The 25,576-nt window shown below is 51.4% G+C and overlaps 2 protein-coding genes across 4 annotated transcripts in view; one reads left to right on the top strand and one right to left on the bottom strand.

The window, feature by feature from the left end:
• Nucleotides 1–4,420, bottom strand: part of LOC140898417 (uncharacterized) — a 28,742-nt gene extending 24,322 nt beyond the window's left edge. The window contains exons 1-3 of the mRNA XM_078848896.1: nucleotides 4,224–4,420; nucleotides 1,905–1,992; nucleotides 1,194–1,320 (exon numbers count right to left, since the gene is read on the bottom strand). Of these exons, the coding sequence (XP_078705022.1) occupies nucleotides 1,194–1,320; nucleotides 1,905–1,928 (151 nt within the window). The 5' untranslated portion in view covers nucleotides 1,929–1,992; nucleotides 4,224–4,420. The remainder of the gene's footprint in view (nucleotides 1–1,193; nucleotides 1,321–1,904; nucleotides 1,993–4,223) is intronic.
• Nucleotides 4,421–18,322: 13,902 nt separating this feature from the next.
• Nucleotides 18,323–22,350, top strand: LOC140898414 (uncharacterized). Of its 3 annotated transcripts, none has more exons than XM_073312224.1 (2): nucleotides 18,323–18,411; nucleotides 20,430–22,350. In XM_073312224.1, exon 2 carries the CDS (start codon nucleotides 20,644–20,646, stop codon nucleotides 21,499–21,501), a length of 858 nt encoding a protein of 285 aa, XP_073168325.1. In that variant the 5' UTR covers nucleotides 18,323–18,411; nucleotides 20,430–20,643; the 3' UTR covers nucleotides 21,502–22,350. The 3 variants fall into 3 exon arrangements, with proteins under 3 accessions (XP_073168325.1, XP_073168323.1, XP_073168322.1); XM_073312222.1 differs by having other exon boundaries at nucleotides 18,323–18,496; XM_073312221.1 differs by having other exon boundaries at nucleotides 18,323–18,496; nucleotides 20,359–22,350.
• Nucleotides 22,351–25,576: the final 3,226 nt, after the last annotated feature.

Genomic DNA, 25,576 nt, shown 5'->3' with positions numbered 1-25,576 from the left:
AAGGGATGAACATTGAAGTGGCAAAATTTGCAGACGATACAAAATTGTTCAAGACAGATGAGTCTAAAGCAGATTGTGAGGAGTTACAGAAGGATCTCACTGAACCAGGAGATTGGGCACCAAAATGGCTGATGAAATTCAAGGTTCATAAGTGCCAAGTAGTGCACATTGAATATGAATAGTTAGGATTATTTTTTCCAGTGGTATGTTCTAAATTAGCTGTTACCAATCAAGAAAGAAATCTTGGGGTCACTGTGGATAGTTCTCTGAAAACTTCTGCTCAATGTGCAGCAACAGTTAACAGTATGTTAGGAACTATTAGAAAAGGGATAGAAAATATCATAATGCTCCTATATAAATCCATACTGCACCCACACCTGGAATGTTGTGCCCAGTTCTGGTCGCCCCACCTGAAAAAAGGTATAGTAGAACTGGAAAAGGTTCAGAGAAGGGCAACAAAGATAATCAAGGGTATGGAATGTCTTCCATATGAGGGGAGACTAAACAGATTAGGGCTCTTTAGTTTCAAAAAAAGATGACTAAGGGGGGATCTGACAGAAGTCTATATAATCATGAGCAGTGTGCAAAAACAGAATAGAGAAGTGTTATTTATCCTTTCATACAATACAAAACAAGGGGCCACCCGATTAAAATAACAGGCAGTTGGATTAATACACACAAGAGGAAGCTTTTTTTTCCCACACAATGCACAGTTAACCTGTGGAACTCATTGTCGATGGATGTTGTGATGGCCAGAAGTATAACTGGGTTCAAAAAAGAACTGGAAAACTTCACGGAGAATAGGTCCAGCTAGAGTTATTAGCCAAGATGGTCAGGGATGTAACCCCATGCTTGGAGTGATGGCAAACATGTAGCTAACAGAAGCCAGGAGTGGAAGACAGGTGCGGGTCACTCCATAATTGCCCTGTTCTGAACACTCCCTATGAACCTCTGGTACCAGCCATTGTCAGAGACAGGACTGTAGTCTGACCCAGTATGAGAACTGTTATGTTCTTACGTTTCTGATTCCCCAATCCCACCGGCGGGGATATGGAGATGAGTCTCTCTCATGCTGCAGCTGTGGACTCTAGGACCTAGTCCCCCCTAATCCAGCTGAGGAAGGAAGAACCTGACCAGATTCAGACACGCAGACCCCACGGCTTCCAATAACCGAGGGCACAGGAATCCCTTACCCAGTGAGGTCACCGTCTCATAATTCTCCTGCATGACTTCCCTGTAGAGGGCTCTCTGACTGGGGTCCAGCAGAGCCGCCTGCCCCTCGGTGAAATACATAGCCACCTCCTCGAAGGCCACCAACATCTGAAACAACAAGTCTCCCCCATTCAGTGCCTGCTGCCCCAGCCACAATCCCACTAGTCACAGGGGAGGAAGGATAAACAAACAGAAGCTCTGGGGGTGACAGAGTAGCAGAATCCCACCCCCACCCTGCTCAGAGCAGCCAGGAGGCGTTAAGGCATGGGAAGAAGGTGAGAGCTCCTTGTCCCCCCCAGCAGATGGAGCAGGGCAGGGTCTTCTCATTTCCCACATGTCTGCCAGCCACAGGCTGATATGGGAAGCAGAGCTCTGAGCCGGGGACAGGGACAGGAATCCCAACAGCTTCCCTTCGTATTTCACAGCAGCCTCTGGCCAGTGGGGTCAGGCTCCAGCACTGGGAGTCTGGTCAGTTTTCCCAGCCCTGCCCAGGGGGGTGTTTCCTGGTTCAGAAATGGGGGGAATGTTTCTCCTTCCCCCACCCGGCCAATGGGCTGTTCAGAAAATCAGGCTCCAAGTTGAACATGCCCCAGCAGGTTTATCACACCCTGTCCCCTCCCTGTCTCCCCTGGGGGTTTCCTGCCCCTCCCATTCCACAACAAACCCCCTGCAGCTCCCTGAAAATCCCCTACCTGAGCTGGCTCCATCACAGCCATTTCCCTTCCCTGTCCCCTGGAAGACGGGACGATTTGGAGCGAAACGTGGATGTGATTCCTCAGCCTGTCAGGGTGAGAGGGGTGATGGGGGGAAGTTTCAGAAGGGGCTTGAGTCCATTTCACACCCTGACTCCCCCCAGGCTCCCTCCCTGCAGAGACAAGCTCTGGGCTCTGCCACACGGGGAAAAACCTCAGGCACTTTATTACACCACAGCCCCAGCCCCTCCTCGCAGCACTGAGCCTCCCGAGACACTTTTAACCCAACCCCCCCCCAGACAGAGTCTCTAACACAAATTCTGAAAAAGAGCAGAATCAAAGGAACCATTTGGGGGGATCCCCCCCGACACTGGCCACAAGGATTTGGCCGAGGGAGGACCTGGCTTTTCCTCTGTCAGTTCCTACTCTTCTTCCCAGCCAAGTCAGTCTGCCCAGGGGTGATGCAGGGAATGAGGCTTGGAACCTCTCTTCTTGCTCCTGCTGCCCCTTACAGTCTCTCCACTCTCCCTTTCCCGCTGCCTGGGAGAACTGGTTTCTGCCCCACTTTCATGGGTGTTTGCTCTCCAGTAGACAGATCTGCTACTACAACAGCTAGGTCTGTGTCACTGAGGGCAGCAGCTCTGGGCCCTTTGTGCAGAGTCACCTTCCTGCCCGGGCCCCAGACCTTTCCCGCAGGTCTCTCCATCACCTGCAGGCTCCCGCTCAGGGGTGGCGTGGGCAGAGCCCGGGGCTGCCCCAGGGGCTGGTTCCAGCCACTGGAGAAAGTGCCCACCCAGGCGGGGCACAGAGGGAGGAGTGGGGGTTAAGGAAGGCCTCTCCCTGGCACAGACCAGCTGGGGAGCAGCAGTTTCACACTCTGGGCTCTCAGGTAGAGGAGGCAGCAGTGTCTGACCCAGGGACCTCAATTTAAGGGCTCTAATATCAGGAGCAGAGAGAGACACGCACCAGCTGCCTCCTCTCCCTGATCAATCAATAATTGGAGCCCTCTGGTGGCAGCAGCTAATGACTGAGCCTCCCTGTCCTGCCCCTGCAGCCCCCAGGGACAGGCAGGCAGAGGCTGATCCCATCGGCCCATCCGCACTCACCCCCTGCCAGAGCCAGCAGTGACTCCGGTCTGACTCCGGTGTGGCTGAGATCTGAATCCTGCCTGGAAATCAGACCAGGGCCCCGGGCAGCCCCGAACCTCATTTAATCCATTCACTCAGGAGACGGACCCCAAAATCATGAGTGTGTCTGAAAATAATAAAATAAAATAAATTGGGAGCACAGGGTGTGGGGGGGGGGCAGGGGGCGTCTGGATATTTGGTTAGTAGCTTCTGAACCCTTGGGCAGAAGCCTCCACCTACCCCCAAAGCATCATTGACTATTTGTGGTAAAAGATTTACCCCAGGCTGCTGGGTGGGGCAGGCCTTCCCCCTCTCTTGCCCCATTGGGGTGGGGGAGTTGCCCTTGTATCTCTCCCCCTCCCCTCATCCCCCTTTTCCTTCGCAGTGCCCCCCACTCAGTTTCCCTCTATTGCAGCCCTGTTCCCATCCGCCCCATAAATTTCCCCTGATTGCCCGACATGGACCCATCCTCCCTTCAGCGCACCCCCGCCCCCATCCCCTCCTGCCCCCCCCACATCCCTGTCCCCCCCGGTATTTGAAAAGAAGCAGTATAATTCATAGAATCATAGAATCATAGAATATCAGGGTTGGAAGGGACCCCAGAAGGTCATCTAGTCCAACCCCCTGCTCAAAGCAGGACCAATTCCCAGTTAAATCATCCCAGCCAGGGCTTTGTCAAGCCTGACCTTAAAAACCTCTAAGGAAGGAGATTCTACCACCTCCCTAGGTAACGCATTCCAGTGTTTCACCACCCTCCTAGTGAAAAAGTTTTTCCTAATATCCAATCTAAACCTCCCCCACTGCAACTTGAGACCATTACTCCTCGTTCTGTCATCTGCTACCATTGAGAACAGTCTAGAGCCATCCTCTTTGGAACCCCCTTTCAGGTAGTTGAAAGCAGCTATCAAATCCCGCCTCATTCTTCTCTTCTGCAGGCTAAACAATTCCAGAAGAGGGTGAAGATTGCTGGTGTGCTGCCACTGTAATCCCCCCTTAGCTACACCCCCGCCCCCCTTCAGCTCCCCGTCTGCCCCCCCGTCACTGTCCCAGCCCCCGCCCCGCGCACACCGGGGGCTGCGGCAGCTTTCCCGGGCCGGGGCAGGGAATCGCAGCCGGCTCCGCGGGGAGCAGCCCGGGGCCAAACCCGCCCCCTGCAGCCCGGGGGTGCCGGGGGGGGGCGGGTCTCTCTTACCTTCCCTCCGAGCGGGGCCCCCCGGGGCAGGGGCCGGGCCGGGAAGGGGCCCTGGCCGGGCTGGGGGCTCTGCCCTGGGAGAGGCTCCCGGGGAGCAGCGGGCAGGGCCCGGCTGGAGGTTCCCCTCTCCCGGCTGCAGCCCGGGCTCCGGGCTCCCAGCACCAGCCGCCGGGGCGCGGGGATCTCGCCGGGAGCCAGAGTCCCCGCAGCAGCTGCGAGCCACTTCCTGCGGCCGGGCCTGAGCCCCGCGATCCTCCCCCCAGAGCCGCCCCCCAGCCGCTCCTGGGTCCTAGCGATCAACCCACCGATCTGCAGGCCCCTGCCCCAGAGCCCTGGGCTGGGGCAGCTTCTCCCAGCGCTATGTAGGGATCCTGCCTAGAAGCCCCAGGATCAATGCGGGGACAGAAAGGAGCTCAGCAGATGGTCCAGCTTTGCTCTTTCACTTCCATTCTTCTTCACTTCTTTGGTTTCCGAGTAGCAGCCGTGTTAGTCTGTATTCGCAAAAAGAAAAGGAGGACTTGTGGCACCTTAGAGACTAACCAATTTATTTGAGCACAAGCTTTTGTGAGCTACAGCTTGCATCCAATGAAGTGAGCTGTAGCTCATGAAAGCTTATGCTCAAATAAATTGGTTAGTTTCTAAGGTGCCACAAGTCCTCCTTTTCTTTTCACTTCTTTGGGTGGCTGCATCTGCCATTGAGCAGCCGGATGGAAGTACCTGAGTCCTCTGTCTAGGCACACAGGCCCAGTAGCTAAAGCCAAGCCCCACTGAGAGCAGTGGGAGATTAGCCTGGAGTGTCAGGAGTGGAGGCTTGGCCCATGGGGACCCCAGGCACTGCAGCTGCTGCCACCTACATTGTGAATCCTCCAACCCATTGCCAAAGGGCTCTTCCACATTCTACAAACTGGCCTCACCGGCTGACTGTCTAGGAGAACAGAAATCCTTTGTTAGAGCAGGAGAGTCTCTTCAATGCAGCACTCTTTCCACGGCTTCCAGAGGGTCACAGTGAAACACCTGCGAGTCTCTAGGAGGCTCTCAAGAAGTTCCCTTCTCAGTCACTTGACACCCACTCGCAATGGTCTCTGGCAGTGGCATTGCACAGGGGAGCTCAGCAGATGGTCCCGTCTATGGCTTCCTGAGTGGGAGGGAGGTTGGTCTTGTCATTTAAGGCCTAGCTGTCAGAGTCAGGGTTCCTGGGTTCTCTGACTTTGGAAGTGGGTGGAGTCTAGTGGTTGGAGCTGGACTGGTATCAGTACCACACTTCCTTCCTGCCTCTGTCAGTGACGTTGTGTGTGACCTTGTAGCCAGTTGCTTTCTATCCCTATGCCCCAGCTAACAGGGATAATACTGACCCACCTCAGAGGGACTGGCAGGGGTCACCTTGGTCATGATTCAAGTTGGAATGAGTTGTGCTCTTGGTAGTGAAGGGCCCAGATTCAGTCCCCATGGATGCCCAGGGTGTCTCTATTGTGGCCGTGGTTTGACTCACCTAGCATTACAGGCTGTTTAGCCCGGTCCTGGCCAGGCGTGGTGCATCTTCTCCTGGCCCTCTCTGGCCCACAGCTCCATCACACACAAGAACATGGCCCACCAAGGACAATCTCTCAGCTCCCATCTGGTGTTCAGCTCCAAGATGGATGGTGAGCCTAGCCAGACCATAGAAAGAGAGGGTGGTGTTCTCTGGTGGAAACTGCTGGAGCTTCAGACTCTGCTCCCACCTCCACCCCCATGCTAAGGGCTTCAAAAGTGGTCCCTGACCCCAGGTAAACAAAGTAGTTGAGCTGCGGCCAGGGTGGGTGGAATTACAGCTGGGACTGATCCTAGGAGAAGGGCAGATTTCTCCTCTGCTCTAGGGAGATTCCCATCGGAAAAGTAGCTGAGGTGGGGGTGGGGGTAATACAAGCACCACCCCTCAGCCCTTGAATAGCAGGCAACTAGGACTTTGGGAGCCAAGGGACTGGTGTATCTTGCTGGAGAGCAGAAAGGGCATTGGAGAAATTGTACAAAAGTCAATGTCACGGCTGGGTCAAGGGCAGCCAGACCTACTGGTCAGAGCCAGAGTTCACACTCACATGACAGGAGTTGAGAGTCAGCTGGGTCAGGATACTGGAAGATCAGCAGCAAAAGGCAAACTTGCGATCACAACCACAAATCAGATGCCAGGAAACCAAGCCAGGGGAGTGGCAGCAGAAACAGGTAGCACACGGTCCTCAAACTGGGGCTGAACTTCATGGGTCCTAGGTAAGCAATTTTCAGCAGGCTTCCAGGTGGAGGGTTGGAGGGTGGCTGCTCCCATGAACCCTGCAGACCCAGGTTGAAGACCCGTGGGTCGTGACAGTGAGTGGTCTCTCCCCTATCTCTTGCAGCAGGAAACAGGCTCCAGGATCTTGGACACATCCTTTGAGAATAAAATGAGGATATCATGATGAGAAATAGGTCTCTCTACCAGGGCTGGGATCTGGGAAAGCTCCCAACCAGGATATGTTTCAGGAGGCCCCTGTTTGTTGCAAGAGCCCCAAATGGCAGGACGAGTGAACAGTTCTTACCTCCAGGAGGTGCATTGGATCTTCCATCTGAGCCTCAACGGGACCCATGTTGCTTAGTTTCGCAGGATGATATGACCTGTCCCCACTGCTCCCTGAGCTGGGCTGGCTGCAGGATATATCTGTGTGAGAGGCTGGGACAGAGCCTGAAAGGCAGATGTGACAATCAGGGTTCTGTCACCTCAGGGGGAGAACAGGGGGTCTGAACCCCAAAGACTAAGCAATTGAATCAGCTGATTCAATGAAGAATTATTGTGCCATACAGGTACATCATAAGGTCCTATCATGGATTGGTAACCGGTTAAACACTGCTCTGCACTGACTGCCCTGACCACATGTGGCCCAATGGCCCACCACACCCCCAACTTAGCAGCTCCAGCTACCAAGAGAGCAAGAACCAGAGGCCTTCCTGCTCCTGGGACAGAGGAGTAGGTTGACAATCTACCTGGATGTGAGTGTTGGCCTTCCCCATGCCCATGGGCTACACTTCATTCAGGGCAGCGCACAGGAACTGCGATTCCTATTCTGGATCGGGGCGGGGGGGGGGTTCAGTTTGCTAGTGGGAGACTGTACATGAGACCTTGCAGTTGCAGGGTGACCCAGGCACTAACATGGGCATGGAAGTTTGAGGAACAGGGAAGAGGCCTGTGAGGGGCAAGGGGGGCAGGGATTTGGGAAGCAAGAGCAGAGGATCAAACGCTTTCTTAATGTAGGACAGGATGATCCCCATTTCAAAGACAGGGAAAGTGAGGTACCAGGTGGGAGAGTGACCTGGCCAGGATCACGTTACCACTCAGTGGCAGGGCTGCAGTATAACCTGTTCCTTGCTCTCATCACTGGACCCTGCTGCCCCTTCTGTATGACCACTCCAGCCATCCCCTCCCATAGGCCATCCCCACCATTCTCCAATATCACACTGTTTCCATAACGGAAGCAGGCTTGTAACAGAGTTCACTCACCGATAGGTACCCCTTCCTGGCAAGGCCTGGTGTCACAGCTTTCTTGTGGGGCTTGCACCCCTGCCGAGAGTCGCTAGGGCACTCTGGCAGTTTTTTGCCTGGGAACTCAGCCCTTCAGCCAGGTGACTATCTTTTAGTTCACTCCTTCCTGGGTCGCCCTCATCCCAAACGAAAAGTCCAAAAATGTCTTTAACCGAAACAAGGTCCTCCGTCCCTTTGGGGGCTCTTCCTCAGCCTGACTTTGGCTCAGCCTGCCCTTGCTGGCCTTGGTAGCCCTTTCTATGGCCTTGTACGTCCCCTTTCTTAGAGACCATGGGAGAACCAGTCCTACCCTGGATTCTAGGTCCCGCCCCAAGGCCCTGTACCGAACAGTTAGGCCTGCTCCTGTACCTTTGCTGTGGTTTTCCCTGGCTTTCCTCTCAGGTGGAGCTCACTCTGTAATCCATTTGGCCTAGCTCCAGGCTTTATTGCCCACAGGCCAAGCCCCCCTGTCATATACGCTCCTCCTTAGAAACTGGCCCACACGAGGGGCAAGTTCTATTCTTGTCCAAGCTTCATCCCTCGTCATCTCGTTGCTGTCACCAGCTGCGTGCTTGTACAGCCTGCACCCACTCCACTGTCTCCCACTCCACTGCCAGTTCGCTCACCAGAACTCAGAGGCCATCCTTCTCTTTTGCAGTATCCCAACGCTCTTCCTGCAGCCACTCATTCCCATTAACAGCTGCTTGCAGAGCCTCTTCTGAAGCCTTTAGCTTCTTCTGCAGCCTTTTTGCTATGCCACTGCACACACCAAAACCTTTTCCATCAGGGTCGGAGCGCCCACCATGAACTGCTCCACCCTTGTGTTTGTCCCTCCTTCAGTCTGCTTCATCTCTGGGCCAAGCATTTCGTCCTTCACCAACCTGCAGCACCCGACAAGGTGTATTGGTGGAGGGTCTGCAAAGTCCATGGCCATCCCTGCCACTACCACGTTGCCTGCCTCATGTGGGTTTCTATCAGAGGAACCTTCTCCTTTCTTTCTAACTTCTTGGGGCCCTGGCCCCTCCTTTTGCCACTCAGCAATTTCCTAAGCAGGCCGGGTCTTTTGATATGGCCTGCTTCTCTGCACCCAAAACAAAAAACTCTTGTCCCCATCTTGGCATTAGGCCACGCGTGTACACTTTCTCATGCCCTGCTCTCCTGGGCTAACCTTCTCCGCACAGCCCAGGCATGCTCTCTGGGTCTGCTCTTTTTGTCCATGGGCGTTCCCTTTGCAAGATCTCTCACAGGCATTGCTGCTGCTGCGTCTATAGCTCCACCTGCACTTCCTTCTGCTCCTGTTGGGTTTCTAGGAGCTGCTGGAGAAACCCCTAGACCTGCTTTGGCTGCTTAACCAGTCCCTGGAACTCAAAAGGGAAATCCAGTGACCGGCTCGGTCCCTCAATACACCCGCTTGGGAGGACAGACCTTCCTTCAGCAACAAAGACTTCCTTCCATCAGTCCTCATGGATCACAGGCAGAATTCAATCCTCCTGACTATGCCAATCATAAATAAATCTACCCCCGGCGGCCAGACATGGCATCACAGCCCTCTCGCTGGGCTAGCGTCCCCCGTCCATGGTCGCTCCAGCACCATGGCAGTTTCTCTGCCTGGTAACTCAGCCCTCCAGCCAGGTCACCACCTTTTGTCCACCCATCTGGGGCCCAGCTTGTCTCACACTAGAAGTCCAAAGAGGTCTTTCCACAGAAAGAAGTCAATCACTGGGGCTAGAAGTCCATCACTAGAAGTCTATCGCTGGGGCTCTTGCTCAGCCTGCAGCCTCCTTGCAAGGCTTGGTAACCTCTCCGGGTGTGTGTACACCCCCTACTTTGGGGCCAGTAGGGGAACCCAGTCTCACCCTGACATTAGTAGCAGCCCAGGGCCCTGTACCCAACAGCTAGGTCTACTCCTTTCTCTTTGCTGCAGGTTTCCCTGGGCACTTCCTGCCTCTTTTCTCTAGTTTCCTTGCTGCTCTGAACTACCTCGTTCTCATTCCTGTAGATACCCCAGCTGGGCTGTGTCACCACTGAAGTCTGGCTCTTTACGGGGAGGTACATGGTGCCTCTCAGTTAGGGCTCATTCTGTAATCAGCTTGGCTAGGCCCCAGGCTGTGCAGCCCAGGGGAAAGTACCCTGTTACAGGCCTGCTCTGCCCACTCCTACTGTTACTCGGCTGGGGTCCTTGCTCCCCATTTCAGACCTGGTTTCCAGAGGGGCTGAGTACACAGAGGCCCCACTGCCTGGAACTGGAGTTTGCTTGTTCTGGTGACTTTGACATTCAGGCCCTTCATCATTCAGAGGCTGACAGGTGTGGTGAGGGGGCTGGAGAAACCCTACTGCTGAGTGGAAGGAAGTCAAAGAGTTGGGATTCTGGGAGATGATGGGTTCGTTTGCCCTGCTGTGGGAAGTGGAGCTGGAGACCGGAGATGCCATGTGAATGAGATGACCTGATGCTCGCTTCATGCCCGAGGGGCTGGAGCCTCCTGCCAGAAATGCTCTCAGGAGCCCAGGTTTGAGGACGTCTCTGGGGAGCCCCTTCCTAGGAACAAAACCAGGGTGGTACGGTGATGGAGACATCTCTGTCCCAGAACTGGGAGCCAGGGACGGGGGAAGCTCCCAGCCACGCTATGCATCAGGGATGCCATTTCTCCCCCAAGAGACCCACAGCCCCAAGGAGTAAATGGCTCTTTTCTCCATGAGGGAGCGGGGTCTTCCATCTAAGCCTCTTTGAGAGCCAGCGTTGCTTGCTTGGATGGGACAAGGTGCCCTGTCCCCACTGCTCCCTGATGTGGCTCAGCTACAGGATGCACCCCTCTGGGAGGCTGTGCCAGATCCCAGGGCCTGGAAGAGAGCTGGGAAGGAGGCTCCTCTTCATTTCACACCCAGAGACCCCATAGAAGGGCCAAGGGGAGAATAAAGGGCAGGAGGTGAAGCTAGCCCTGAGCCTCTGTCCCCCTCCCACTTCCTCAAAAGTGGAGCTTTCCGAGCTTCAGTGTGGCTGGGGCAGTGGCCCTAACACAATGGCCTTTCTGCATCATATGGGGCAGGGAGAGCTCTGCCTGGGCACAGGGGAATGGGATGCGGTCAGACCAAGGAAAGGGGGGGAGGGGAATGGGTGTGAGGGAAAGAGCTCCTGCCCCAGAAGAAGGAAACCTGGGGGACAGAGGGAAGGACCCAGCTCCACAGAGAGAGGAGAGAGTTTCTCTGAGTACCAGGGGCCTCCATTTCCCCTTCCATTAGCTCCCCATTTACAGGGAGCCAGAGCAGCAGGGAGTGGGAGTTGCTGGTGGCCTCAGAGGCAGAGCCCCTGCAGTGCCTTGGGCATCTGGCGCAAGTGCCGGATGATGAGGAGCTGGTGCATCACATTGGCTGTGACGTCCTCCTGCTGCAAGGGAACGAGGACCTGTCAGAGACTGAGACGCCCCTGCGGAATCAGGGCACCTGGAACCAGCAGCATTTCCACCCAGCACCCACCCACCTCTGAGGGATGGATTCCCCCTCCTGGCCCCCAGAATGGAGTCTTGTTGTCCTTTCTAGTGACCTCCAGTGCCAACCCCCCTCCTTGCAGGGTGAGCTCCTGCCACCTCCCCCTCAGTGCCCCCGACAGCTGTTCCCCCTCCAATCCACAGCTCAAGTTCTCAGGCCCCACTGCTCCGCCCCCACCCAGGTTGGGCAGGGAGGGGACTTTAGAAGGGGGGGCAGGAGGGATTCTGGCAGCAGTGAAGTGGGATGTGGGGAGGTTGAGACCTTTCCCCAAGTCATCCCAGCCACTAATGCTGAAGCCGCAGGATGGCAGCCCTGGTGAACAGGGCAGGTCAGCAGCCCCTGCTGACTGAATCCTCCCATTCTCTCTAGAGCGGGTCCAGCCCTGCCAGCAGCAGGACAAGCTTCCCCCGCCCATGTGCCTCAGCCCTTCCTGGTCAGTCGCCATCACCCGTCAGTCCTTGGCCTCCCAGGCTGCCAGTGATGGGAGCAACTCTGGGTGGTGGCTCGGATGACAGGAGAGGCTCGCAGAGGGCACTTAGAGGACTCTGCTGCCCTTCCCAAGAACATAAGTCCGTGATGAGGCAAAGCTTATCATTAATTAGCCTCGCTAAAGAGCTGGGTTGCAGCTGCTCTGGGGACAAGCTGGTTCCCTCCTGCTCATGGAGGTGAATTCATCTCCCTTTCCAGTAGCACCTGCTCTCACTCTCATTCCCCACCAGTCTCCTTGCTGCCAGGCCAGTGAATGGCCATAGGATGGGAATGAGGCCTGGGCCCCACCCCAATCTCCTGAGTCTAATGCAGCTGCTTACCTTGTCCACCATCAGCTGCTGGGCTTCCCTCAGGAGGGAGTAGGTGAGGAGCAGCCCAGCCTGGCTGACACGCAGCAGGGGGTCATGGATGGCCAGCACTGCCATCCGGAGGAAGAATCTTCTCTGCCCCTCCGAGAAGAACTTTCCAAAGACCTAAAGCCAACTAGATGTGAGGCTTCAGCAGATTGCCCAGAATCAGGCTCCAAATCCTAGACTAGAATGGCATCTCCATCTAGTGGCTCCAGGAGGCAGCCACCCGCACTTCCAGAGCTGTGTCATGCCCTGGCAGAGTGCCCTTACCTCCCCCACCTTGGCTGTGTTCTTGTAGCCCAGGAGCCTGCTGTCCTGGTGCCAGTCCCAGATCCACAAGACTTTGGCCTCATGGATGATCAGGCGTGGGAAAGAGACACAAACACACATTTGTCATTCTGGTTGCAACTTTTAGGTCTGTAATCGAGTGACCAAAGAGATTGAAGTGTTCTCCGACGGGTTTATGAATGTTATAATTCTTGACATCTGATTTGTGTCCATTTATTCTTTTACGTAGAGACTGTCCAGTTTGACCAACGTACGTGGCACGGGGCATTGCTGGCACATGATGGCATATATCACATTGGTAGATGTGCAGGTGAACGAGCCTCTGATAGTGTGGCTGATGTGATTAGGCCCTGTGATGTTGTTCCCTGAATAGATATGTGGGCACAGTTGGCAACGGGCTTTGTTGCAAGGATAGGATCCTGGGTTAGTGGTTCTGTTGAGTGGTGTGTGGTTGCTGGTGAGTATTTGCTTCAGGTTGGGGGGCTGTCTGTAGGCAAGGACTGGCTTGTCTCCCAAGATCTGTGAGAATGATGGGTCGTCCTTCAGGATAGGTTGTAGATCCTTGATGATGCGTTGGAGAGGTTTTAGTTGGGGGCTGAAGGTGACGGCTAGTGGCTACTACAGGACAGGCCCAACAAAGAAAATAACAGAACACCACAAGGTGCCACAAGTACTCCTTTTGTTTTTGCAAATACAGACTAACACGGCTGCTCCTCTGAAACCAGATAAAATAGAATATTTCAGCTATTCTATTATGTCATAATCTGATCTGAGTAAACGTGGTAGGACACCTCATATTATGCACTACTCCTATCCACACACACACACACACACACACACCTCCTGGTGTTGGGAGGGGAACAGGAGAAAGGACAAAAGAAGCAAGAGAAGAAGAGAAAGGAGGGAGGGAGGGAGCAAAAGGTGAAACAAAAAGGACAAACCCTAATGTCCCCAGTGATTCTAAGGGACAAAATTCTAGGTGCGGAATTAAATTCTGCCTCCTTAAGCTCATGTTTTCCACGCCTAGAATTTAACTGTCCCCAGATGGATCAGACTGAACAGGTTTCAAACCTCGAGGAGGCTCTTACCTTCTAAACAGGGACGTCTGTTTTCTAGTAAAATCAGTAAAAGGAAAGGAGAAGACTCGAAAGAGGTTCCGCCTGGTGCTCACGTACGTGAACCCTAATACTCTCTCAGTCCTCAAAGAGAGACCTGGAGAAGGAGACTTGCTGAAGCAAAGCCACAGGGGTCTCTGAGGTTTCCCTGGCCCCTCGCCCCTGTCCTGCCTGGCTGATGTCAGCATCTCTCTGTGAGGTCACCACCTCCCCACCACCTTTGATCAATAGTCTGAGGTCCTGCAAAAGGCCTTTGTGATGTCACTGCCACTCCCCTCCCTTGCTGTGCTAATGTCCTGCCGCTGGACAGACACTTTGGAGGTTTGAGCTGCTCCCTGTGGATCACCCCAGCCAATGAGTGTTCGTTCTAGGAAGCAAGCTGGCTAGACAGTAAAACATCACACGCTGCTCCCCATGCTACACTCAGTTTTTCAGAAATGAGCAGACTTTATGGCCAGAAGAGAACATTAGAGCATCTAATCTGACCCCCTGCGTATCACAGGCCTCCAGTATGACACAATAGCTACTTTTTGGGCAAACACATTCCAGAAAGGCATCTAGTCTTCAATAAATGACATCAAGCGATGGAGAATCCACCACTTTCCTTGGTAGCTTGTTCCTGTGGTGAATCATCCTTGCTGTTGAATATTTGTGCCTTATTTGTAATATGAATTTGTCTCTTTTCACCTTCCAGCCATTGGGTCTTGTTATGCCTTTCTCTGCTAGATTAATGATCCCTTTAATACCCGATATTTTCTCTCCATTAAGGCACTTCAACACTTCAATGAAGTCACCTCTCAATCTTCTTTTGATAAGCTAAACAGGTTGAGCTCTTTCAATAGCTCACTAGAAGGCATGTTTTCTCCAGCCCTCAGAACATTTGGTGGCTCTTTGCTGTCCCATCTCCAATTTCACAACATCTTTTTCAAATGAGGACACCAAAACCGGATGCAGTATTCCAATATCAGCCTCACTGATGCCGTGTCCCCTCCTGTGATGTTACTGACATAATCTGTAACTGGATAGATCACTGTTGCAACCACTGTTATATATTTGCAGCCACTATTGTATAAAGGTTGTCACGTAAGGGGTCTATGGAGAGGTTATGATTGGCGGATTTTCATTATGCTATCTGTATATGTGTATCATTTTTGTAGTTGAAGTTATGAATACTGACTCTATACTGTCTGTATTTCAAACTTGTGCTATGCTTCCGGGGAACACCCCAAACCAGTTGGTGTCAACTCTGCCTAGCCTGCTTGATGGCCCATTAAGGACCATCAGCTATACAATCGACCCATTGAGAGAAGGCAGATACATCTTGTGACTCAGCAAGGTATGCAGGGACCTGCCTATGGACAGAACTCATGCCACGGGCTATGCCACGGGCTGGATAGAGTGTCCTTGGGACAAAGAAAGCAAAGACCACATGGCAAGAGACTATAAAAGGCTGATGCCTCGCCTCCATCTTGTCTTCAATCCTGCTTCATAACCTCTGGAGGGACTTTGCTACAAACTGAAGCTCTATACAAAGGACTGAATGACCCATCCCAGCTGTGGATGTCCTCCAGAGACTTGATTTGAACCTGCAGTTTATTCTATGCTACAAGCCTGAACCAAGAACTTTGCCATCACTGTATGTATTTCATTTAACCAGTTCTAGCTCTCATCTATATGTTTTTCCCTTTATGAATGAACCTTTAGATTTTAGCGTGGGGCAGCAGCGGTGACTGCGGGCGGGAGGTGGAGGGGGCCTGGGCTGGTGGAGGGTCCCACCGAAAAAGGGAAGGATCTGAGGGGGAAGGGCAGGCTCAGAGTCAGTCTGCCCTGGCAGTAGAGGAAGGGGGGCACTAGGCCTGTAGTGTAGGAGTCTGCTCTGATAACTGAGCATGCTCAGTACACCATAAGTAGCACATTCCTATGCAGAGCAGAATCCTACACTACACCTGGACTGATCCCAGTGATCGCTCCCCCCAGAGCCGCCTCCCAGCTGCTCCTGGGTCCTAGCGATAAACCCACCACCCTGCAGCCCCCCCTGCCCCAGGCACTTGTCATCAGGGGCTCCATACAGAGGCAGCTTCTCTCAGCATTAAGGGGGCATCATGCAAAGAAGCCAATAGACTCATGAGAGGACAGACAGGAGAGGATTCCAGGGAGGGGGAGATGGGGCATATGTGGGGAGACTCCTGGTGCGTGGTGGGGTCTCGGTGCCATTCACCCAGTGTCACCCTGGTGCCCCACCTGTTTCATGGGGGGAGTGCCTAGGTCACACCTGAGTGAGCAGTGGGGCAGCCAGCACCGCTCCTCCTCACCGCTGCACTGTGGGACAGCCTCCTGACCCCACCCCTCTCCACATACACACACAGATTGGGCCCTAGACTCATGCCTAGATTGCCAGTGCCTTAATCTGGGTTTGACCTCACTTGATCCCTTCAGGGTTGGGGTTTTGGAGAGGAGGGGAATTGACTCATTAGCTGTGCCCAGCCCAGGCGGGGCCTTTCACTGGGCCAGAGAGAGAGAATAACTTTGTAGTCCAGAGGGCACCTGGCTGGGAGGGTCCCTGTCTCCTTCTTTAAAGACTCATCCAAAGTGCCACGGGAGGACACATGGAGGGAGTCCCAACCAAAAGATCCCATGGCCTAGTGGTGAGAGCACTTTCCTAAGAGCTGTGGGGGATCCTGATCAAATCCTTTCTGCAGTGCAGGAATTGAAGCTGGGCTTCCCACAGCAGGGTGACTGCTTGCACTCCTGGGCTGAATGTTTAAAGGAGGAATCCCCGCCACACACTCCTCTCTTCTGGCTAGGTGGAGCAAGGCACCTGTCTAACTCACTTGCTCCCATAAGGAAAGAGCTTAGGAACTTGCCTTCCTTCCCAGCTGTGCATTCACAATCAGACATAGGTGCTGTGATGCTACTCAGGGCCGGGTGTTACCTTGCTGTCACCAGCATTAGGGAGTCTTGCCTTTGCCAGTTGGGAGTTAGCACCTTAACACAACCAGCCTCTCAGCCACCATACCTCTCTCCCCTGGGCTACACCAGGCCTGCCTTTGCCCTCCAGGTGACAATAGATGTACCCCAGCTCCTGCTTCCCTTCAAAGTGCCCCCCAGTGGTATCCAGCCCTTAATCACTGGATATCCACAGGCGTCCCAGTTCTATTGTTCCCAGGGGAACAGCGTACGCTGGTTTACCAGTTGCACCATACACCACCATCCCAATGTCGCATGCAGCACTGGAGTCTGATAGTTTTTTTAAAAAAAAGCTTCTTAAGGATAGAGATTCAAATAGAAACAAATGTGAGGTACTCCGGAGAGAATTCTGCGCCAAAAAATTACAAATTCTGCACACAATATTTTAAAATTCTGCTGGGGAATCTCTTCTTTGTTCTCACTGCCTGTCTCATCACCTGTTGGGATAGGGAGTGAGAATCCAGACAGGACTCATTGTCTGTGCTGGGGAGAGAGGACAAAGAGAGGAACAGAAAAGAGAGAAAAACACCAGAACTGTTGGGTGGAGAAATTGGAGTCTGTCTTCATGTCCCATCCAGACAGCAGAGGAGAAGCAAAGGCAGGGAGGGAGTTCATACCAGCTGTTGGCCAGGATGGGTGTGAAACTGTGTGTGACATCTGCCATGAAGATATGACACCTGCTAGTTACAACCCTGACCTGGAGAGATGAGGTGGAACTGGGGAATCCCTCTCATAACATTTCTGGAGGCATCTGGCACTAATCAGAGGGTTTCTCTACCAATTTCATTGGTACTTCGCCTGTGCGAGTGCCTTTCCTAGCTTTCCTCAGCGCGCTGGAGATCGGGGACCATCAGCTCTTCCCCTTGTTCTAGCTGGGAGATCAGGTCAGGTTCGGGAATGGGGGTGAAATCAGGATGCATCATGTTTGATTAGTTTGTCAGAGGAACATTCCTTGATTGTGCCTTGGCCCTGCACTGTGCTGGGAGAGAGACATGGAATCTGAATGCGTCTGAACAGAGGGGAACATGGTCACTGAGCAGCAGATGTCTGTTTAGGTGTGGGGGGGGTTGCACCCTCAGGAGGGGCACTTTCTGTGTCCCCTGTGACCGGGGGAGCGGGCTCTCCACACCCACCCCCTGCAGCCGGAGGGGCTGGTTCTCCCTGATGCACGCAGCCCTGGGGCCGGTGGAGTTCGCTCCCCGCAGCAGCCAGAGGAGCTGGATCTCCCTACGCCGGCCCCAGAGGAGTTCTGTGCCCCCACAGATTGGGGGATCCCATGTCCCTGCTTGCCCCCCCTTGTGCACAGCCCTGGGTGCAGCCGCATTATGCATTGAAGCATCCACCTCAATGTGGGATTGAAAGGGGATGACTTCAATATCCCAGGGAGAGCGGACAAGGGGGATTTCTATGGGGACTGAGGATTGTTCCTGAGGGTCTCCAAAATCAAAGGGAACACAGGGCAATGGGGGCCTGGCCCAGGCAGTGCTTAATTTGTACCAGGGCTGAGCCCCGGCACCTCTATGCTTGTTGCATCAGTTATGAATGTAAAAAAATTGCTTGAGCCCCCCAGTCCCTCTTTCATTACAAATTAAGCCCTGGATCCTGGCCCTAGGGAGGCTGCCCGTAGCCCCGAGGCGTTTCTCAGTGGCACTGATCTGTCTGCTATTTCCTCTGCAGGTTTCTAGAGTTCAAGGGCAGAGAGAGAAGGGCTCTGGCCCCAGATCTTTCCTGGGCCAGGGCTGTGCTAGGTGAGGGGGGCAGAGAGTTTCATTAGCTGCTGTATCCAGAGGGCTCTGGTTCTCGCTGGGGCCGGGAGGGGGAAGCTGTGTTTGCTCTGGCTCTGTTTATCTTCCTGGGTCAGGAGCTGCTGTCTCCTCCCTTGTCATCTGGGGAGGAACCAGCATCTGCTGCTCCCCAGCCGGGTCTGTGCAGGGGAGAGACCTTCATTAAAGCTCCTTCTGTGCCCAGCCCAGGTGGGGATTTTTTTGGAACTATCCCCTGGGCCCCGGGGGCATCCCCAGGCTCTGCCAACACCAGCTCCTGAGCCGGAGACTCCAGGTGATGGAGGGATGGGCAGGAAAGTGACGGCACAAAGGGCCCCAGGAGACTCGGATCTGGCAGCTGTGTGAAGTTGCCTGGGAGTTGATCTCTCCTTTGCAGCACCCCTTTCTGGGGAATCTGCTCCGGGGGCAGGGGGGCAAACTGGGGGATTCAGGAGGGGAAACAGGGAAGGGGAGACCAGGAACGGGCCCCACCCACTGGGTTTTCCCCTTTGTGTTTCTGGATTGTCAGAAAGGGAAGGGGGTGAATAAGGAGGCAGAAATGAAGGAAAAGCAGTGAGGGGAATGGGGAGGGTGTGTTTGTGGAAGGGTGGTTATTCTTCCTTTAAAAACCAAACCCATTACTTCCCACCCATCTGCCCTCCCAGCCCTGGGGTCCCCCCCCCATTTGAATTCCACAGAAATCTCTTCACTATTCAGCTGCTGACAGGGATGTTTCCTGCAGCAAATACATCCCAGCTACAAGGAGGCAGGGTCCTGTGTTAACGAATAGTGCAGTATGTGATTCTAGCCTTAGAGATTGTATTACAGTATAATGCGCTGGACGAAATTGATATTCCCCAGATACCCTTGATTCTGGTACAGCCTAGCTGTGAGTGTTGGACTTTGCAACCTTAATAACATTTTCCTAATGTAGTTTTTGAGGGTAATATAGAAAAAAAACCCTCCAATTCTGATGCTTCTCTTTATAATTATCTTCTCTGGCCACTTTTCTCTCCAATAATCAAACATTGCTGGACCATCCTTCAGCTTTTTGCTCTTCTTGAATTTGGATATAAAATCCTATCTGATTTTGATCCGTTTCTCTGTATTTATACATTATTAATCTCTGTGTAAATATTGCTTATTGTTTTCATCTACATATGCATTATTAATATAAAAACCTATCAGATTTTGCTGGCTTTTTTGTTTAATTAGTGAAGATATACACATTTTCATAGATTTCCCTAATTTTCTCACTCACTTATCAATCCTGATAAAAAAAATCTCAGTATTCACTGATGTTTTGCCACCTCTAATTATTGAATTATAGATGATTCCCTCCGTTTTGCAGAACTATTGCCATGAATTATTGACTTGATTACAGGGAGAAAATATCAGGTACTTAAAATTTCTTTCATCTAGCAGAGAAAGGCATAACAAGAACTAATGGCTGGAAATTAAAGCCAGACAAATTCTGATTAGAAATAAGGCCCGAATTTTTAACATTATTAGCCAAAGATTTTAGTACTCCTGCAATGTTGGGAGACCCACATTCAAATCCCTTCTCCACATCCCAAGCAAGTGCCTTAGCCGCCGGGGTAAAGGTTATAAAGGAGGCATCACTCTCTTCTCTTCTGGCCATTTTGTGAAAAGTGCCTTGGCCCCTCCACACTTTTGAGAGGTGCGGGGGGGACAAACTATTTGGGGAGTTCAATCAAATTCACAAATAGTTTCAGGTCGACTGAAACTATGTTCTTCAGCAAATAAACTCTGGCCAAAAAATTCAACCCAGCTCTATTTGTGAACAGACTCCCGCAGTTCTGCTTCACCTCCATCCAACCAGGGTTGAACCAGAAGGTGTCATCATGCACTCATGAACTTGTCTCTCTCCCCAGCGGAAGTTGGTCCAATAAAAGATGTTACCTCACCCACCTTGTTTCTCTAATACCCTGGGACCGACACGGCTACACTGCACTGCATACATCATATACTCCTAGCTTCTCACCTGTCCTAACTGACAGCTGGCAGGAGTTCCCGCCCTGACTTTGTTTCCCCTTGAGTGTTTGGATGGGATGGGGAGGCAGAATCTAATTCCTCAGTCTCCTAAACAGTTATTATATTGTGTTTCCGCTCTTTGCTATACTCTTTTCTTTCCAGCCCAGGGAATGACTGCTCTCTGGATTCTATTTCTCTCTCTCTCTTTCTCTCTCTCTCTCTCCCTCTCCCAGAAGGTGATGGGACAGTGAGTGAAAATGAAGGTCGAGAATCCTCAGTAGAAAATCCTCAGCAAGTGTAACTGCGCGGGACGTTATCAAGAAGAACTGAAGGGAAATTTCTTCCAGAGTCGTAAGAGAGGCAGCTAGGAAAAAGGTGGATAAATCTATTTATTGTGGGAGTGGCTGTGGGAATCTCAAGGAGACTACAGCCCAGCAAGGAATCCAAATGGGAGAGAGAAAAAACACATCCACTGAGTTTGGGAAAAGTTTTAATGACAGCTCACATCTTCCTAGACATCAGAGAACGCTCATGGGGGAAAGACCCTTCAAGTGCTCGGACTGTGGGAAAAGCTTCAGTCTGAGCTCAAACCTTCTTACCCACCAGAGAACCCACACGGGAGAGCGACCCTATAAATGCTTGGACTGTGGAAAAAGTTTCAGCCTGAGCTCAAACCTTCTTACACACCGGCGACACCACACGGGAGAGAGACCCTATAAATGCTTGGACTGCGGGAAAAGTTTCGTTCAGAGCTCCGATCTTATTTCACATCAAAGACTCCACACGGGAGAGAGACCCTATAAATGCCTTGTCTGCGGGAAAAGTTTTATTCAGAGCTCGCACCTTATTAGACATCAGAGTCTCCATTTAGGAGAGAAACCCCATAAGTGCCTCATCTGTGGGAAAAATTTCACTCAGAAGTCACACCTTATTAGACACCAGGGAATTCACACAGGAGAGGAGCCCTGTAAGTGCCCTGACTGTGGGGAAACATTCGTTCAGAGCTCACAGCTTATTGTGCATCAGAGAATCCATACGGGAGAGAAACCTTTTAAATGCTTGGACTGTGGGAAAACCTTCAGTCGGAGTTCCCACCTTATTGTACATCAGAGAACCCACACAGGAGAGAAGCCGTATAAATGCTTTGACTGTGGCAAAAGTTTTAGTGTCAACTCAAACCTTATTACGCATCAGAGGACCCACACAGGAGAGAGGCCCTATAAGTGTCTGGACTGTGGGAAAAGTTTCCAGCGGAGCTCACATCTTATTAAACATCAGAAAACCCACACAGCAAAGAGGACCTGAATGTGGGTGACTCTTCACTTGGGGCTATGATCATAACAGGCTTCTGCAAATCCATACAAGATAGAGACCTCCTAAACATCCTCTGTGTGGCAAATGTTTCAAGCAGAGTTCACATCATATTGGACATGAGAGACTCCACACAGCAGAGAAATTGTAGCGGGCTGCCAGCCTCTGTTGTTGTTTAACTCTGTAGCTTTCTGTTTAATGCTTGTCTCTTCTAAGTGCTCTAAAACTTGCATGGTTACTCGGATTGCTCTGATATTTGGTGTACCTCATGGGATCATGGGGTAGGGTTAGTGAAATAAAATTGGGGTCACTTGAATATGGGGTTCCTGAGATACAGCCCCCTGACCACAGCTTCTTTTTGCAAAGTTGAGCGGTTCCACCAATGTTTTTTTGCCCAGATTTGGGGATCTGTTACAGGGTTCGAGGCTGCATCACTTCTAACCCTGTAACTCTGAGAGCCTCACAATGCTTTGCTACTGTAACTCCCTGCCTGGGATGGTCACAGTCAGCAACAAGCATGCAGGTCACAGTTTGAGTGTCTGTGTATAACTCCCACCCTGGTCCAGCCACTCTGACCCCAGCAACACAGCAGTCACACTCCCTGCTCTCTACTAGCCTGGGTTACCACCAGCAGCGTGACCCCAACACACTCCCAGTCCCAAATTTTCCCCAAACTGTGTGCTCTGCAATGCCCAATGTCAAACAGATTTATTAACAAAAGGTCATAGGTTAAGTGATGCTGACTAAAAGGAATAAAAATAGAGATGGTTACAAGCAAATGAAAGTGAAAATTTGCATCTAAAAGTTGAAAACTGAATCTAGTGAGGTACAGGCTTTATTAAAGATGGTTTCTCTCAGCAATCTTCCTTCTTGCTAGCCAGAGCTGACTTTCTCTCCATCAGGATCTTCCGCAGAAGCCCAAGGGGCTGGCTTCCCTTGTCCTTCTGGGTGAAAGACCTTTGCCTTTTGATTTCTTACCTATATTCAGTTCCCAGAGACTTCAACCCCCGCCCCTTTGGTTGAAGGGCCCAACTTTCTCAGCTCGCAAGAGTGCTGTTCCTTTGTGTCTATCTAATGAGGGATCCCAAAGACGGCTTCTGTCCTTGCTTATGTTTTCCAAATTTCAATGACCTTGCTTCAAGAGGCAGGATGACCTCATGCTCTACTTCCCTTTCTGTGGACTTCCCAACCCCCTACTGATTTCTGTGTAAATGGGGCTTCCATTGTTTTTGGTTAAACCTTGCGTTTAGGGTGACCAGATGTCCTGATTTTATAGGGACAGTCCTGATATTTGGGGCTTTGTCTTATATAGGCACCTATTACCCCCCACCCCGTCCTGATTTTTCACACTTGCTGTCTGGTCACCCTACTTGCATTTCACCTTTCATTGCAGCCAGGTAGATAGTTGCCTTCTCTCCTACGTGTTTCTCCCTGTCTGGCCACAGACTTTAAAGCATAATATCATTAGGTGTCCATATTTCCTCATATAGTGTTAATAAGGACCATTCATAATGCTATTAATCACCAGTGTGTCATTAGCTTTCAGAAAAGACCTCACTCTATATACTTCTATAAGTACAGTAATATTATATCCAATCAGTTGATTCAGTCGCTTATCACTTGAGGTTCAGCTCCTCCGTCTTTATACACCAGTAAACGTTTGCAATATATTCTCCTGAATGTTACTCCTCCAAGTAAAGTTTATGTGAGGAAGGCAACATGGGGTCGTGTGATGATGGAAGCTCCATGCTGGGTTTTCCCCCTGCTGGTATTAGCTAAAATTCAAATTGTTCTGTTCCCTGCAATCTCTTTCCTCAGATGTCTGGATAGTCCCGTTTATAGGTAAATTGAGGTAAACACACATTCCTTTGTTTAGGACAAACCTATGTCACACCTTTACCAAGGCAAGGCTGTCTGGTCTTGAACATGTTCTAGTAACATCATATGGGGGAACTTGTAAGTTTACATATAGTGTTGCTACGTACATTTCACCATGGTATGGTTGAGCAGCTAGTGCTTTGTTTTTAAATGATACCTCACAAGGGCTGTTTTGTGCAAAGATCGTTGCAATAGTGTGGCGGGGTGTGTGTACCTGGATGTTGTGGGTCACAGGGTCAAACCATGGCTCTGATCTGGGCACAGGGATCTCCGGGGCTGGAGCACCCAGGAGGAAAAAACAGTGGGTGTATTTAGCGGCGGGGAGGAGATGCTCAGGGAGGGGGCAGAGCTGGGGCGCAGCGGGGTGGGAAGAGGCGGAGTGAGGGTGGGGTGTTGGGGGCGGGGCCTTGGGGCAGAGTGAGGGTGGAAGCACCCAATCAGAAAAATGAAAGTCAGCACCCATGCTAGCACTGCACATGTATCACAGCTAATGGGTGGCATCTACTGTCCCTTTAAAACTGATGTTGACAAGAGAGCTAGGTCTCAAGTTAGTCACTGACCTAACACTCATGAGTTAAACGGATTCCACTGAGCATGCCCAGAAAAGGCAGCCAACAGGCTTTTGAGTGTACCATTTCTCATGAAGTTGAATAGCTCAAGGGCACGTGCAGTTGTCACTGTTCAACCCAACCTTCAGCCAGTGGTAGCTTGTATCCAATCGAGGACTAAACTCTGTCTCTCTTGGGGGACAAGGCAGGGGAGATAATACGTTTTATTGGACCGACTTCCCTTGATGAAAGAGACAAGCTTTCGAGCCACACAGAGCTCTTCTGCAGGGCTGGGAAAGGTACTCCGAGCATCGCAGCACAGTGCAAGGTGGAGCAGGTTGTTTAGCAAAAGCAGTTAGCACATATTGTAAGTGACCATTCAAGGCAGACCATTACCACCTCTGCAGGCATAGGACAAAAAGAGAGGGGTAGCGGGTTACAGGTTGGCCTAATAAGCCATAAATCCAGTGTGTCTGTTCAGTCCTTGATTTTAGGTGTCTAGCAGTTATGAATTTAAGCTCCCAGGCTTGTCTTTTGAAAGTGTTGGGCAGGTTTGCTTTGAGGATGAGGACTGAGAGGTCAGATATGGAGTGATCACCTTGTGAAAAGTGTTCACCTCTTTTGTCTTTTTGCATTTTCTTGTGTGAGTTCGTTCGAGAGCGTAGTGATTGTCTTGTTTCACCCACCTAGTTGTTATTGGGGGAGTTATTTTGGGGAAGTGTCATCAAGCTACTTTTTAGAAATAAAATAAATTAGACACACGATTGCTTGTTGAGAGCGAAAGGGAATTTGGGGACAGAGGTGATGGGTGGGAGAGGGGTTTGGGGCTGCAGTGACTCGGGGGAGAGGGGCTATAGGGCCAGTGACTGTTGAGGCAAGTTTATATCAGCATTTGATAATTAAGAGAATATGAGGAAAACTCTGAGAAGATTACACAAATTGGCTATCTTGAGACAGGGGAAAAAGCAAAATCTGAAAGGTTTGATATTGATAGTGGGCATTTAGAGGAAAAATAAGCGATATTTGTGCACACAATATATTAGTAATCCCTAAACAGAAAACTTTATCAACAGCTGTAGGGGTTTTATATTAAAATTCAGTATGTGACTAAAAGGGAGAATAGCGAGAGATTGTGCAGCCATATTTGAATACTGGAGAGAAAAAAGCCAAGAACAGAGGGGATTATAGCTACAGATTAGCTAATTATATAGAAGAACAGAAAAAACAGGAGGGCTTTATATTAACATTACCCTCGACCTGTTACATTAAAAGGTAGTTCTTAAGGCTGAAAAGTCAAGCAGTTTCAGTTAGGCAGTGCCAGAATCAAGGATGTGTGGGCAAAGTTATTTCTTTTCCCTTGTGTCTTGGCATTAGGATATAATCTCTCATGATAAGATCACATGCTACTGCGCTTATTAGCACAGGACATCTCTCCTGGAGCAAACATGTCCCTGTCAGCACTTAAAACTGGGAAGATTTGCCCATCTCTGTGGAATTCAAGCTTGTTCCCGGGGCAGCCATGGGGTCAGATTAGTAGATGAATAATCATCCCCAAAACAAACACATTCTCCTCTCTGCTGTGTCACCATCTCTGCTCCATCTTAGTCATGGCAAAACACACTGACTCCCTTGAAACAGCTGTG

This window comes from Lepidochelys kempii, chromosome 14 (genome assembly GCF_965140285.1).
Source record: "Lepidochelys kempii isolate rLepKem1 chromosome 14, rLepKem1.hap1, whole genome shotgun sequence".
Lineage (NCBI taxonomy): Eukaryota > Metazoa > Chordata > Testudines > Cheloniidae > Lepidochelys > Lepidochelys kempii.
The sequence above is the reverse complement of the archived record's forward strand: the minus strand, read 5'-3'. Positions and strand labels throughout refer to the sequence as shown.